Source organism: Solanum stenotomum, chromosome 11 (genome assembly GCF_019186545.1).
Source record: "Solanum stenotomum isolate F172 chromosome 11, ASM1918654v1, whole genome shotgun sequence".
NCBI classification, from domain to species: Eukaryota; Viridiplantae; Streptophyta; class Magnoliopsida; order Solanales; family Solanaceae; genus Solanum; species Solanum stenotomum.
In genome coordinates, this window is record NC_064292.1 from 7,068,199 (window position 1) to 7,083,910 (window position 15,712).

General features: G+C 30.6%; 2 protein-coding genes across 3 annotated transcripts in view; one reads left to right on the forward strand and one right to left on the reverse strand.

Moving 5' to 3' along the window:
• The window catches only part of LOC125844495 (uncharacterized), a 28,254-nt gene extending 20,858 nt beyond the window's left edge, over positions 1–7,396 (forward strand). For both annotated transcript variants that reach the window (XM_049523807.1, XM_049523808.1), the window contains exons 18-25: positions 1,603–1,725; positions 2,092–2,162; positions 3,645–3,707; positions 4,865–4,937; positions 6,145–6,264; positions 6,364–6,441; positions 6,810–6,860; positions 6,948–7,396. In XM_049523807.1, coding sequence (XP_049379764.1) covers positions 1,603–1,725; positions 2,092–2,162; positions 3,645–3,707; positions 4,865–4,937; positions 6,145–6,264; positions 6,364–6,441; positions 6,810–6,860; positions 6,948–7,049 — 681 coding nt within the window. In that variant the 3' untranslated portion in view covers positions 7,050–7,396. The remainder of the gene's footprint in view (positions 1–1,602; positions 1,726–2,091; positions 2,163–3,644; positions 3,708–4,864; positions 4,938–6,144; positions 6,265–6,363; positions 6,442–6,809; positions 6,861–6,947) is intronic.
• A 222-nt stretch (positions 7,397–7,618) lies between these two features.
• LOC125844500 (serine carboxypeptidase-like 51) lies at positions 7,619–14,292 on the reverse strand. The gene is made up of 13 exons (XM_049523815.1): positions 14,056–14,292; positions 13,472–13,566; positions 13,217–13,324; positions 11,804–12,044; positions 11,010–11,053; positions 10,813–10,880; positions 10,544–10,649; positions 10,236–10,435; positions 10,066–10,135; positions 9,797–9,847; positions 9,406–9,458; positions 8,463–8,595; positions 7,619–7,721 (listed from the first exon to the last, which is right to left on the reverse strand). The coding sequence occupies exons 1-13, from the start codon at positions 14,189–14,191 to the stop codon at positions 7,644–7,646; spliced, it is 1,383 nt and encodes a 460-aa protein (XP_049379772.1). The 5' UTR covers positions 14,192–14,292; the 3' UTR covers positions 7,619–7,643.
• Positions 14,293–15,712: the final 1,420 nt, after the last annotated feature.

Genomic DNA, 15,712 nt, shown 5'->3' on the forward strand with positions numbered 1-15,712 from the left:
CAACTAATGAGCATACACTTCGGTCGTGCTAATTTCATGTCCGTCTTAAAGCTTCATCATCAAGTTGTAATATATGGCATGCCTTGATTTGAATGCTTCACCTTTCTTCACAGTATGTTTATATTACTACAGACTTCATTTTACCTTGAATGCTTAAGTGGATGGCAATGAATAATGATGTGTTATAATCTACTCCATTCATCTGTGTAGTCCTTCCCTAATTAAGAGCTGTAGAGCATGAGAAGTTATTGGTTTTGGTTTTGAATCAGAGTTCAACTAAATTTATTGTTTAAAAACTTTATGGTGTTAAGGGTGCTATCTATTAGGCATGGTGTAGAAGTGTTTTTTGTTAGTTGTTTTTCGGCTGCTAGAAATATTTGAAGATTTTTTCAACCATTTCGGTGCAGATTTCTTTGATTGTCTGATTTTGACCGCCTTTAGTACAATCATAAATACTGCCTTGCCCAAGGCTAAACTAAGTTACAAATCCCCAACCCTCAACTTGAAAAATATGAAGTTCATACTATCAGGAGGTTCTGTAAAACTAGATGTTCTCTAAATCTCAAACTTATCCCAAGATAAACAGGTCTCTAACTTGAGTATCAAGGCTCCTAACAGACATCGAACCTATGCAAGTGTAAAGCCTGAATATCAACTGCGTTAACAGTCTATATAAGTGAAGCAACTTATGGCTAAATATGACATTTCCCCTTGCTTATGTTTGAATCCCACAATAATCAAGCATATCAGCTGCTGTCTTCTAATATTTTCTTGATCTAGCTTTTGGGATTGAGTTAGACCCTAAATTTATTTTCTTAGCTTAGTAACCAATCAGACAGTTTCTAGATCCAAATCTTTAATCTGTCAAGTATTTCCATGTGCTTGACCCAAGAAAAAAAAAGAGAATCAGATCAGCATGTGAGGAGGCGTGTTACAAAATTAAGAGAAATTACAGCCCAATACCTTTGGGCCATCTAGTTTACAAAATATATACCCAGTGTATATGCATACTTTATACTAATATACATATAATATACGTACTTATACATATCTCTACATACCTATACATATAATATACATATGTATAGACACCATACACAACCGTGTAATGTTGTGTATACTTCAGCCATTTTTGGTAAACTAGATGTCCTAATCGTATATATTGGTAACTATTCCAAAATTAAAGTATCTTATTTCTAACAATGTAAGCTTTGAAGAGTTGTGTTAAAAAATAAAAAGTATCCCATCTCTACCAGTTTAAGCCTTGAGACAACGTGGTAATGCAATTTATAAGGGTGTTAGAAGTGTATGGGCTGTGGTCTCGTTTGCATTAAGCAAGCCCAAGGTCCACTTTCTTTACAACTTATTTGTTTTAATCTCGTATTTTGGGTAGGATTATGCCATTTTTATTGGGTAAGGGTGAAACAATCTCAAAGAAAAACCATAAAACTCTCCTCTAAAAGTATTATGAATGTAGTTTTTGTCTCTCCTTGCTTTAGCAGAATGCACATCATCTACAGATAGTTGTTCTCATGTACAGCTATTTTATTTAACAGTTCAAATCTTTGATTATGTTTAATGTCTATCAATATTGTACTGCAGGAAAGATGTGCAGGTGCTGACACTATATATGTTGTTGCTCGGTTATTACATAGATCTAAAGCGCATCTTCAGTCAATGCTTCAGAATAATGCAGCACTGGTTGAGGATTTCTATGTGCATTTGGTATGTCTTTTTCAGACTTCCGCCTGTTGTAAGATAATTTCCTTGTAATTGTCCTGATTGTTGACGTATGTAGAATTTTGTAGTGAGCTATTGCTTCACTCTGTATGGAAGAGTGGTGTAGGCTTATGATAAAACTAACACGACCACACAAAAATGATAGACATGATATCATTTAATGTACACATGAATAGAATAAGCAAGCGTTTAGTTGGTTCTTCAACGTATTTGTATGTGATAAAGCAATGAAATGTTGTTGACTGTGTCAGGTTTGATCAAAGGACATGCTTACATTACGTTATTGTTTGATTTCATACTTACAATTTAGAACAATTAAGTGAAGAAATGTTTCTTTCTTGTCTTACATAGGTGGATGCTGTACCGGACCTTGTTGATCATATTCATAGAACAACTGCTAGATTACTTCTCCACATAAATGGGTGAGATATATGTCCTTCCTATATTATGTTTTGATAACTGGTGTACCTTGCTATTACGAAGGTGAATGATATTGATACACTCTTCTTTAGGAGTAGCTGTCAATGGTGATGTATGCAGTTTTGTGCTTTCACTGTCTGTACAGTTAAGAATTTTGAATGATGTTTTTTTTCCTCATCTAGTCTCTTTGGTTTGCACTGGGATTTTAATAATGAGATGTTGATGATTGATTCACCCCAAGTTTATTATACATGAACCTAAAGACCTAGACATGAAAGTTTTGACAAGGTGGGGATAAATGTGTAAGGTAACTAGATCTGCCAAATATACGACAATAAAAGCTACAATGAAAACAGATAAAGGGAAAACACCATTTATTCATAGGTCCCCAACATTATAGTCAGTAGATTCAAGGATTCAACATAATGAGAAAGATTAAGGAAGCATCTAAATAGTTCAAGGGGCTAAAATGTCGTAAAACAAAATACTCCACCTATGCCATAATCTGTGACTAGTTGGTTGGTTCAAAGGTTAAAATGTTTTAGACTTATTTTTGAATAAATTATTGATATAATTGTTGAAAAGTTGGTTTAATAAAAAAATTACATCAATATTTAAATTTAAAATCTTGAAATTTGGCCCCAAGACTTAACACATGATGCATAGGTTAGGTGCACATCACTAGTTCAAGCCTTGCTGTGTATAAAAATGTGGTGTTTAAGTGGAGAGGGGTAGAGGGACATGCCCTTTATCTCTAGAGTTTTAAGCTGTGCACTAGTTGATCCTAGTGATTTTTCGGTTATCAAAGAAGAAAAAAGATTCTTGAAATTTGTTTAAAGTGTTGTAGAATAATATTATCAATTGGAACAGTGTCAAATATATTATGACGTCCTATATTAAAAGGCTTGTCAAATGAATTGAAGAGAGTGAACTGTATATCGGAATCAAGTAGCAACTCTGGTCGTCTGTACAATCCCATTGCACTGATATTATCATTGTGATTTTTTCTTAACAATCTTGTAGAATTGAAATTCATATAGCTATTCAAATCTTTGAACTTTCATTTTGATGTTTCTCGAACGAACTGTGTATGCAAAGAACACCTTGAACTCTGTTTCACTCAAAACTCCATAATGGGAATTATTTAGCCTCTATGGAAATCTTGACTTCTGAGTGTTGTAAAGCGTTTCTTCAAGTGATGGATCTTTTGGTCCCTAGAAAATGCAGCAAAACTCGTGAAAATAGTTGGTACATTTATACTGACATATCAGAAAATGGGAATTTGGAGAATACAGGGGCATAGTACGAGGAGTTATATTACTTGCCAGCCACTGTATTCCCAGCACATGTTGGAACTTGGTTATCTATATATTTGTTGGAGTTAGACTTGTACATTATTTTTCTTTCCAACTTATATTTAACCTAACATGACAATCGTGAAGCTTAAGTGCTTAGAGTAATGTTGACTGGAACTATTTAAGCAGGTATGTTGATCGGATTGCCAATGCTAAATGGGAAGTGAAAGAGCTTGGAGTAGAGCACAATGGGTAAGTACTGAAGTCTTCTTCCTTTCAGAATTCTTGGAATGGTTACTGAAATCTAGCTTTTATATGTTTTTCATCATAATTGGACTGCGTGTAGAAAGTGTTAAATAGTGTGGAACATTGAGGATGGTAAATCTTCAATAGTTACTGAGAAAATAGCTAAGGCAGTACAGCAACTTAATTGTGTTATCAAGGTTGGATTTAATCGCGCTTAAGATGGAAAATGTGTTCGATGTGCTATACAGAGAACTGAGAAGGCTGAACTTTTAACATGTTTGTGTCAGAAACTTGATATTTTCCATTTTTTTCACTTTTCTATATTAAAAACTTGCCATCGAGCATATTAAAGATACCTAAACACTTGCAAGGTTTAGAATATGTGAGAAAATCTATGTTTAAATGTTCTATTACTATCAAAGACACATTAAATATTACTGTCTGACATTTTTGTGTATTTTAATCTTTTTAGTAACTGGCTACCTCTTCAATTCACCAACTATATATATTGTTGACTCTATTGTATTTTCACTAGTTGACGAATTTTAAATTGCTCCATTCTCTGCAAATCATTTGGAAAAAAGAAAGAAAAAAAGAATAGGCTTATTAGCCTGATGATTGTATTGTTATGGTATTGTTGTGTTACTTCTGTATCTTTTGGAGATAGTAAGTTTTCCCATGGTAGATACGTTAGTTGTAGCTCCCCAATGTAGAAACTAAACATATATATTTGTATGAAGTATCATTTTTTTACTAATTAGTTGCAAACAATTTTGTTAGTATGCAACTATGGTCCCCATTAAGTAGTGGAACTAATACAAACCTAACAAGCTTTCTTAAATGGGAATGCCGATGTAGCACATTATGATCAACATGATTATGCACTTCTCAACTAGCTTGGGATTGATACTTGCTTGTTGTTTTAAATGTGGTGCTTATTATAACCAAAAAAAGTTAGCTACTTTGGAGTTTTCTACTATTTGACTTCTTGGTGAACTTCACTCTATTTTTTCACAATATACTGATCTTTTTATCGAATTGACCATAAGATTGCCTGCTCTCACTTAGCTCTCTCTCTCAGCACCTAACCGAAAAGATGTTGCTAAAGTACCATCAATATTCATCCATGTGTCCCCCGGTCTAATCCACTTTTTGTGCTGCAGATATGTAGATCTTTTGCTTGGAGAATTTAAGCATTATAAAACAAGGCTTGCTCATGGAGGAATTCGGAAGGAGGTAATGACCACCAACTGTTAAGAGTTAAAATTGGTGGTGGAACATCATATGTGTTACTCTCTCCGTCCTAACTTATGTAGGCGGTGTTTGATTGGGTATGTAATTTTAAGAAAGAAGAGAACTTTTGAAAATTGTGGTCCAAAACAGACATTTGTGTGCTATAAACATCTCATCAAGGGGAAATTTGGAATTTAAAAGTTAAATTGTTTCTAAATAAGGAAGTGTGACATTTTTTTCTGGGACAAACAAAAATGGAAAGTATGATAGATAAATTGGGACAACGGGAGTAATATTCAAGCAGCTGCTCAAACATTTTGCATGAATATTATCTTATTCTTTGGTCAGAATCTGGATAGTCAACTTCCATTCTCCTTTATAGTTAGAACTTAGATCATTCAGTCATTTCTGAGATCATAAGTACACTAGGGAAATTTGGGGAGTAAACACGTGGGCTGTGGGGTCTGCAACATTTCATATGAAACTGAGGTCATGGAACTGTCGTTCTATGTTATTTGCAAATAAAGTTTGCTCCTGCACCAAATATTTTCTTCCCAATCCTCTTTCTTGCTTCCGTTGGATGAAGAGCCACAATACTGAAGACGATCAATTTTGATCTCCTTGTCTAGAAAAGGATTGGTGATGAACTGATATTTAAAGATTGTTTTGTTCAACAATCTCTCACATTGTCAGAACTTAAGGGGAAAACTTACAAACATGTTGCACTCGATGTTCTTTCTCTACTGTGACTAAAGGTGTATTATTATGCGGAGAACCTACTCTCCTTGATTGTGTGTGTTCTCATCCACGCATCTTGAAATGAATACAGAGTAATGTCTAGAACATTTTTGACTTGCTGAAAGTTTCTTCGGCATATCTAATTCTGGATTTGTGGTGATTAGGCACTCATACAGTTTAAAGGTTTCTTTAACCAATTCTCTTGAATTGATGGAGTTGTCTTAACATGGTTGAAACTCCTGGTTTTGTAGTTCATCTTTGATTAAATGTCCTACTCTAGACCTCCTTAGATGTCCTACTGTGACCACCTAAATTAAGATGATAACGTAAGGTTCCTGTACTTTCCACTCTAGAGGGTTCATGTATTTATCAATGCATTGTATGAAATTTCCTCCATGCTAGAGTAATAGATGACAATCTCTTAAGAAGGAGAAGATTGTAATTTGCTTCTCTTCCCTTTTAATATATCCAGGTCCAAGACCTCCTCTTAGAATACGGAGTAGATAATGTTGCTGAAATTCTCGTTGAAGGCCTATCTAGGGTGAAGAGGTGTACTGATGAAGGACGAGCTCTTATGTCATTAGATCTTCAGGTTTCAACTTACCATTATAGGATTTTCTTTTGCTTTAGTCTCTACTCTGCCTGCTCTATATTCTAAGTGAAACAGAGTTTGATCTTGATTTTGTTTCAGGTATTGATAAATGGCTTGAAGCATTTCATTTCTGTAGACGTGAGACCTAAACTACAGATAGTTGAAACATTCATCAAGGTCAGTATAAGGGGTCTTGTAACAGTGAATTATCTCAACAAATACACAACAATCTCATTGTTTGCTTCTTGCATTGGCATCTTACCTCCCATCACAATTTAACCATTATTACTAACCTCCATGTATACATGTTGTTTCTTGTGCTTCGATTATCGCATTATTTGGTTGTCATTTACTTATGTATTTTCCTTTTCAAACTACTTTATATGTGTTACTTGAGCTGATGGTCTTTCAGAAACAACCTCTCTACCTCCACGAGGTAGGGGTAAGGTCTCTGTACACTATACTCTCCTCAAACCCCACCTGTGGGATTATACAGAGTATATTATTGTTGTTATTACTAAACTTCATCTAAATTCATTGGACAGGCCTACTATCTTCCAGAAACCGAATTTGTGCACTGGTCACGTGCTCATCCGGTACAGAAAAGCTCAAATGCAAAAATCTAGTTAGTGTTGTTATCTTGACAACATACTAAGAAGTTTTGTATCTTTCAAATGTTTCAGGAATACAGTAAAAGTCAGATTGTTGGTCTAATCAACCTAGTCTCTACAATGAAAGGCTGGAAGAGGAAAACCAGGTTGGAAATATTGGAAAAGATCGAGTGATTTCATACTCGAGACACGAGTAAGGGTATCAAATGGGCGTGTCATATTTTCATGGGCTAACTTTGGCACCCCTAGCGGTGAGTATCACACATGTTCAGTTTTGCACTATGATTTCTTCTTATTTTTGTTGTGTAATTGATGTAAATCGGGCTGTCACGTTATGTCCAGATTGTTGTAACGCGATTATTTGAAGGTTGTAAATTTATTCTCATTTGTGTAACTAATAGCATTGTCCTTTCCAAGGCATATAAAGTGTAACGATGAATTCTAATAGTACCAAATAAAGTATATAAGTATATATTAGCAGGATTGGGTTTACAGTAAATGTATTTTGTTGTTATCAAATACAAGTGTTCCTTCACCTTACTGCAGTTTGTAATTTGCAAAGTGATCCTTAAATTGAAGAAAGATGGACCTTGAGTTTAATTCAATCGTACTGTATTTCGAATTTTTCAAGATCATATAAAAAAAAAACAATTTCTACATAAGCCAATATGATTGAATTAGATCGCGACTGTACAAGAAATAAATAATACTTTCTTGATAGAAAAAAACAACAATTTCTCATCTTTAATTTTTTGAGTTCCTGTTTATTTATTTTTTTGAAACTGCTGGAGATTGTGTAATGCTAGCAACCATATCTAATGCCACACACGGTTGATCAACTGGTACCTGTTTCCACATAAAATAAAACAAAATTATTTTGATACATATTTCTATATATATATATTCTAGTACAAACATATAAAACAAATAAATGCATGTAATGTGAAGATATATAAATTTAGTCAACAGTAATCTAACAAATAAGGTATGAAAATGACAGGATATACACAAAACCCGGGGTTGTTTCGTTAGACCGTCGACTAAAAAGAAAAGTCATTGGTATCAAGAAAGATATGACAGTAGAATAGAAAAAATACAAAGCAAATAAAACGATAGATAATAATACACATTTTATCCATGTTTACAAACTTTATGTTATCTTGGAAATTATAAGTGCATGTACTGATATCTATACTGGTGGAAGGAAATATATATCCGATGAAATAATTAAAGTGTGCGCAAACTACCTCGGACACAATGTGTTGTCAAAAACTTTAGAAAACTTTACCACCTCTAAGTTAGGTACTATACTTGATTGACACTACAATGGAAAGTAGGAGGGAACTTTCCATTGTGATACAATACAATTCAATTCAATGTTGTGTGGTCACAAAGACACATTGAGAGGATGAAAGTGACATTTCAACAAATATCATTCTCTTAGTCCTAACTTAATCCACACCAGAATTTTTTTTAAAAAAATAATTAAATCTCGCATTGAATTAAACAGTACCACATAAACTGATACGAGAGAGCATGATAAGATTGAGATAAACAAGAAGTGGATGTGAACAAAATTAGACTTACAAAATGGCCAGCTCCAAGAATCCAGTAGAAGTGAAGGTTCTTGTATGATTTGGTGAAAGCTTTAGTACCTTTGTCACCTCCACAATAAATTGGATTTCTTTCCATGTTCAAGAAAGTTTTCAAACCTTCCCACCTATCATTTTGAATATAGTTTTAATGAATTGAGAAAATGACAATTCAAATAAATGGAAGAATAATAATGATTCAAACAAGAGGTCATATAGTAGTAGGTCAAGAGAAAATTAAACACCTTTTTTTAGATTTTTATTTTGGTATTTGTTTTGTGTCCAGGATTTATTGAAAATAATCTTTCTAGTTCATACAAACAGGGGTAACATCTGCGTATATCAATTACTTAAAAAAATCACCTTTTTTCCTACTAAGAAATGTTCAGTAGCTATTTCCACAGATATTTTGATTGAATCAGTGAGGAAAAAAATAGTAGTATTTTCATAAGGAAAATTTAGGAAGCTTCTCAATATTCTAATTTCTAATGAGAATTTGTTTCCCACTATGCATTTTTTCAGTGAGTTGATTCAGTGAAAAACGAGAGGAAAAAATCATATTCTATAACAAAAAAATTCTCATAGATTTACGATAAAAAAACCTTTATTTCTAATAGTGATCCCTACACTCCCAAGCTCCAATTGTGGAATTACATGAGCATGTTGTTTTAAACTCTACTAATTTTGAATTTGGGCTGAAAAGTTCCATTTTGAGCTTTATCCTATACTCTCCGGTCACACATAATTGGGTTGTTATTAATTATTAAAATGTGAGACACTTAAGAGAAATATAAATGATTAGACATATATTATAATGATTAGAGTTATTAATATTTTTTTTTAAAAAAATGTACAAAAAGGACTAAGAGACAAGCATGACATCAATGAAAAGTGAAAATTATCCAAAAAAAAAAATTAGTTAGAAATTTGTTACTTACTTTAGCTTTTCCACCCATGCTTCTGTTCCTTTAGTGGCACAAATGAGATCAAGCTGCAAAAATTCATTTTCCAAAACAAATAAAAAATAACAAATTATAAAACTATAACGATTCTGATTCAACTATTAAAATATTATATTATTCATTTTGAGTCTAGACTCAGATGAAGTAACTTTTAACTCAAAAGACGCCTCAACATATGATATACTATAAACTCATTCTAATAAAAACATCTCTCTTGCACTCCGTCATGAATGTCGCCAAAAAAACAAATAAATAACTTAAGTTGATATTTTGAAGTACCTATTTTTCTTCCTATATTTCATTTTTAATTATCATGCAAGAACATAAAAATAGGGATGTCAATTTAATAAATTTATGAAGGACCTACTTGCCCATTATACACGGTCACATTCACTCCTTTGGCCAATAATTCATCAACCTGCACATTACACACAAAATAATGTTAACAATTGTTCAAAATTGCACAAAAATTAAATAAAATAAATTTTACATAATTATTTTTTTTGTCCAAATATTAGTAAAAATAGTGCACACTAGCTACTTTTCCGTCCTTGTATTTGAAAAGTCATTACGATTATAATAATATTCTGGAATTTTACCTATGAAATTTAATTATTCTTCAATAAAATAACTAACCTCATTGATTCTTGGTTTCATAAAATCATCATTTAGAGCATCAAACACAAGACCAGCCTGTCCTCCCCAACTGCAAAAAAAAAAAAAAAAAAAAATTAAAACTTTTTATTATTTTTTAAAATAAACAATAAATATAATAAAAAAATTTGAAAAAAATAAAGAAAAATTACCTAACATTTTTTGGAATAATTTTCAATTTTTTTCTTATAACACCATTCATTAAATCATCAAGATCAGCATCACTACCAGGAGTAATTTTAGATAATTGTAAATATCTTGAATATCTCTTCATTCCAATTGATTGTGATAATTCAGAAGATGTTAAAGCTAAAGGATCCATTCCAGAATCCAACATGAAATTGTAGAAATCCTGCAAATAATTTAAATATTAATTAGCGTTTTTTAAGTTATATACGTTGATAATATAAAAAAAAAATTATTTATATAATCAGATCACTTATAAGATAAAATAATATACCACTGAATTACTACTTTCGCTTATGATGGTTTCTAGTTTACCCCATGACTCTGTTGCAGCTCCAAATTGGCCAGCATCAATTTGCTGTTTTATTGTTTTAGCTAAACTGTTTTTTTTTTTAGAAAAAAATAAAATAAATAGAGTTGTTAGATAATTGGAACACAAATTCAAGACTGAAATCAAGAGAAAAATTGAAATATTGGTAATTTTTTTTTGGGTGGGTGGGTGGGGGGTTCCAAATTGTAGTTGTATATAGTAAAATGTTTGACCTGTTTGATTTTTGTAGGCCGTTCCCATCAATTCTTGACACATCTTTCAGAAGAGGGCCCCATGAAAACTGAAAAATCCAAAAAAAAAAAAAGAAGATAAAAATAAATAAAGTGACAATTCAAGGTTTAGACTTTACTTCAAAGGAATGTAATAAATTAAAGTTGAAAATTGTAGCAATAAGTTCAAAAATCCTTACCACAAAATCTTCAGGTGAAATCCAAGTATCACCCAATGCCACTCCTATAATCACATATTATAAAATTTTAAAAAGAAAATGGTTTAAAATATTTCTAGCAAATTCATTTGGTTATTGTATTCTGAAAAAAAATAAATACGATTTTATGATACATACATTGACAGTGTAATATTACTAACATGTGACAGTTGATTAGTTATATTGTTCAGATTCTTAAAAGATATTGTTAGGTTTATGTTGAATGTAAAGCATTTCTGTAAGAAATTGATATGAGTACGATAATATTTTTAAAGAGTTGAATTAAACATATCTTATCATAAAGATTTACAAGTAATTATCTTATACGTGATTTAATTATATAAATGTTTCTACACTATTTAGAACTTAAAACTCAAGATAAATAGTACACCCCTCCATGTCAATTAATCAAATTTCTAGAGTCAAACTTTTTATCTAATGAATTCATATATAAAATCTTCGAGATTTTTGAAATAAAGTTTAAATATTTAAAAATTATATAAACTTTAAGTCACAACTTTAACAATTTAAAATATTTAAAAGGCGTATGAAAAATCATGATCACGGATTCAAATCATGAAAACATCTATTAAATAAATGCTTGCATGAGGGCTGGTATAGGCTATCTACATCACACCTCTCGAAAGTAAAAGCAGGATATTTTGTGCATTAAACTATTTTTTTCTTAATGAAAAAAATTAAGTCAAAGGAATAATTTCATTGATTCTCGAAATTCAAATAGTGTCACGTAAATTGAAACGGAGATTAATATATACCTCCAAGTTTGAGCTTCAATTTGCCAGATTGAATGGCTTTGAGGGCTGAAAGTGCAAGAGTAACAGCATATTTTCCTCCATAAGACTCTGCTACTATATATAAAGGGCTTTGTTGAAGACTTTGATTTCTATTGAAAATTTCAATTAATAATGTGGTCAAATCTGTTGCTGCCTCCTCATCTGTTTTCACAAATAATTTATTGTCCTCCACAAAACTATATCCTGTTCCAACTGGATTATCCTATTAAAAAATAAAAGATTAGAGGCGAATTCATGATTTGGAGTCGATAGTTTTAATGTAAATTTATACTTTTTCTGCCTAATAATATTTGTTCATTATTGACTTGACACACATCTTAATAAACAGTAACAAGGGTAAACTAAATAGAGACAAAAGGGTGAATCATCTCTTGATTTTTCAAACTGAACAAGTATTACTGGACAATTGTTTTTAGTATAGTGGATAAGTAAAAATGGACAGATTGAAAGAGTAATAATAACAACTAGTGATGATTTCATATGTAAAGTTTGAAAAGGTAGAATGTACGTATACGTTATTCCTATCTTGTATGAGGTATATAAATTGTTTTTGATATAACCTCGACCAGTATGATCTTATTATATATTTACATTTATATATATACTTAGTTCTAGTCAAAAAATATACATTAAGTTAAGTTAGACTTGTAGAACTCACACTGGATCTACTTCTAATTTTAAAGGTTCAACCCATGACATAAGATGGTTTGAGTTGAACCCCTTTCAACTAGAAAATCATATTATATATATAAGATTAAATTTTTTCAGTATTTTGGTATGTAGTATGTGTTGAACCCACATAATTCATAACAAATTCGTTTTGAGTCTTAAAAGTTCAACACAAAGTCGGTAGAATTCAAATGATGAACATCCTTACATTCAAAAAATCATATTGTATATATGATATAGTTTACTAATATTACATTGAAAAAAAAAAGTTAATTTTATATATATAATATAATGTAATTTTCTAGTGAATCCCATTTCATCACCTAGTTATGCTATTATTATATATTCATAGTTCAAACCAAAAATAATGAATTAAACTGAACATATACTAGATCCACTTCTAGTATTAAGGCTTCAATACACAATAGAACTAGAGGGATGAAAGTTAGATCGCGATTTGCTATCGTAAAATTATAATATGTGTATATATAAAAAAAAAATGTAATGTAGTAAAATGTTTTAATATTGAATAATAATATTCAGTATAGTTTAACAAAATGAGGATTAGAAAAAATATAATATACATAGATCTTGCCCCTATTTTATTAAATAGGTAAATATTAAATTATTTAATGAAAAATCTGTTTCCGTCACTAATTACAGAAAAAAAAAAAAAGAAAAAAGAGGAGGTTGAGTGTCACTTACTACAAATAGAAGATCAGCTTTTCTCAACCAAGTTGAATTCCTAGGTTTAAGATTAGTGTCCAATGGCCCAATTTCTTCAAAATTCCCAATTCCAACTCCTGATGCTCCCTATAAATTAAACCAGTGAATTTTTTTTTTTTTTAAAATTAAAAAATCAAATTACTAAAGGGAAATGCAAGGAATAAATTGCAAATATAAATTAATGGACAAAAGTACAATTTTTTTAAAAATATTTTATAATAGTGTAGCACTTACAGGTCCACCCTGTAACCAAAGAATTATTGGCCATGGCTTATTTGGATCTTCAACTCTGTATGAACTTCGGTAGTACCACCAGAACATGTGGGCTTCTGTAATTTATTTTAATAATAAATAAAATTATTCATAATTCCCACAAAAAGAAAAAAAAAACTCAAGATTATCATTGTAAATTAGACAAAAAAAATATGGAAGAATTAATCCAGTCGTCCATTCAATTGTTTAAACTAAAACATTTGACAGCAACAACATATTCAATGTATTTTCATAAATGAGTTATGAAGAAGGTATTGTGTACGTAATTTTATTTTTACCTTGTGAAGGTAGAAATGTTTTTTCAGTAGACCTTCGATTCAAATAAAGTAAACGTAGATAATCATTAATGCACGTCTATAATTATGTATAATCAATGTAAAATCTATATATACTCATACACATAGTCATCATACTTACTGAGTCAGATATAAAAATCTAAACAAAAGTTATTGAATTCATGTGAACATGTAACTAATACTTTCCTTTTATTACTGTGTAGAAAAAGTAAACAATGAATCCGATAAAAAATGATTGTAGATACTTACTTGGTCTAACTTCAACATAACCCCATGATTCAGAAGAATCTTGATTTCTTGCAGCAATGGCTGTTGTTATTCCTCCATGAAAAAATGGAATCAAGAACAATAGAGAAAAAACAAAAAGGGATTTTTTCAATTCCATTTTCTTGAAAAATGGAATTCAGAGAGAAGAAAATAAAAATAAAGTTGTGGTGACCGAGAATTGAGAATTTGATGTTTGATGATTGATGAAAGAAAACTTTTTATATAGTTGGCATTTGACTTTAAATTTTGGGACTAAATACTTTTTTTAAAAAAATAATCGTGAAATTAGATTATAGAATTAAATATTTTCAAGTTCTCGAAAACTGGTATATGACTCATGAAACTTCAGAAAAAAAATCAAGTAAAATGAATATATATACAAAAAAATTAAAAAAATAATTATTTGAAAATTTATAATCAAACGAGTATAATCCGCTTTTTTTTTTCTTTAACTGAAATAACAAAAAAGGTGGCAGCAATAAAGGGCAAAAGGGGACTGGAAATTTGACTTTACAGAAGAGTTCAGATGTGTAATAATCTAATAAATACATAAAAAATGTATACTAATCTGTAGCTAATATCTACGACTAAATATGGAATAAAATTTAATTAATAAGGAATTATTTGATTGGTGCGATAGGATGAATAAGGATATCTCATAAATTAGTAATTTTATATCAAATATTGAGTTCTATCATTTTAATATAAATGATGAGATAAAACAACTCTGCAATTAATTACTCTTAATATTTATAACTAAACATAGAATAAAATAATTTTCATATTTTATTTTCGGTGTATTATAATTATCCGACCAATCAAACGACTATTACATATAAATATATATTATACTGAGTGTAGATGAAAAAATAATAAATAGTATTCTCAGACCAATATGAGTTGTGGTGCAATGCTGAGACTATTTCACCATTAACTAGAGGTTTCAGATTCGAACCATGGATATGTAGAAAATCCTATTAGGAACATCACCCCCAAATGGAGTCTTGCAGTGTGTGATCCAAATTTAATCGAAAGCATCATTTTTTATTTTGAACACCGAGTGGGAATAAAAAAAATAAAAAAATATCAGAGTTTCATTTATTGGTGTTGGAATTTGATGTTCATGGGTCAATTTTATCCTATCTTTGTACGTCAATGTTTTTTAATAGAGTGACGTGCAAGTGGGAATACTTGTAATTTTTATTTTCCAAAATGTAAAATTCTTATCAATATGGCCAACATTTTTGGAATATTTTCAAATGTAGCAATTCAATTGGTTAACAAATATATTAAATTACGTAAACAAACACCTTCATTTAAAAATTCAAATTATAATTAGATTATATTTGTAATTATTTAGCCATTCAAACAAACCAAAAGCTTATCCTAGTCCCTACCTCACTAATATAATAAGATTTTTCGAAATACTCCCAATTTAGATGAATAATATAGTGTTATTAAATGCAAATACTACAAGAAAATTATCATTATAATAGTAATTACTATTTTTTTTAGTCTTGAATATTGAGTGAAAAATCCAAAAAAGTATTCCCTTTCTAGAAGCAAGTAATATTCTTTGGATTATTTTTTAAAAAAAGCAACCTGCCATTAACAAATATTGAAAATATTAGCATGTGCA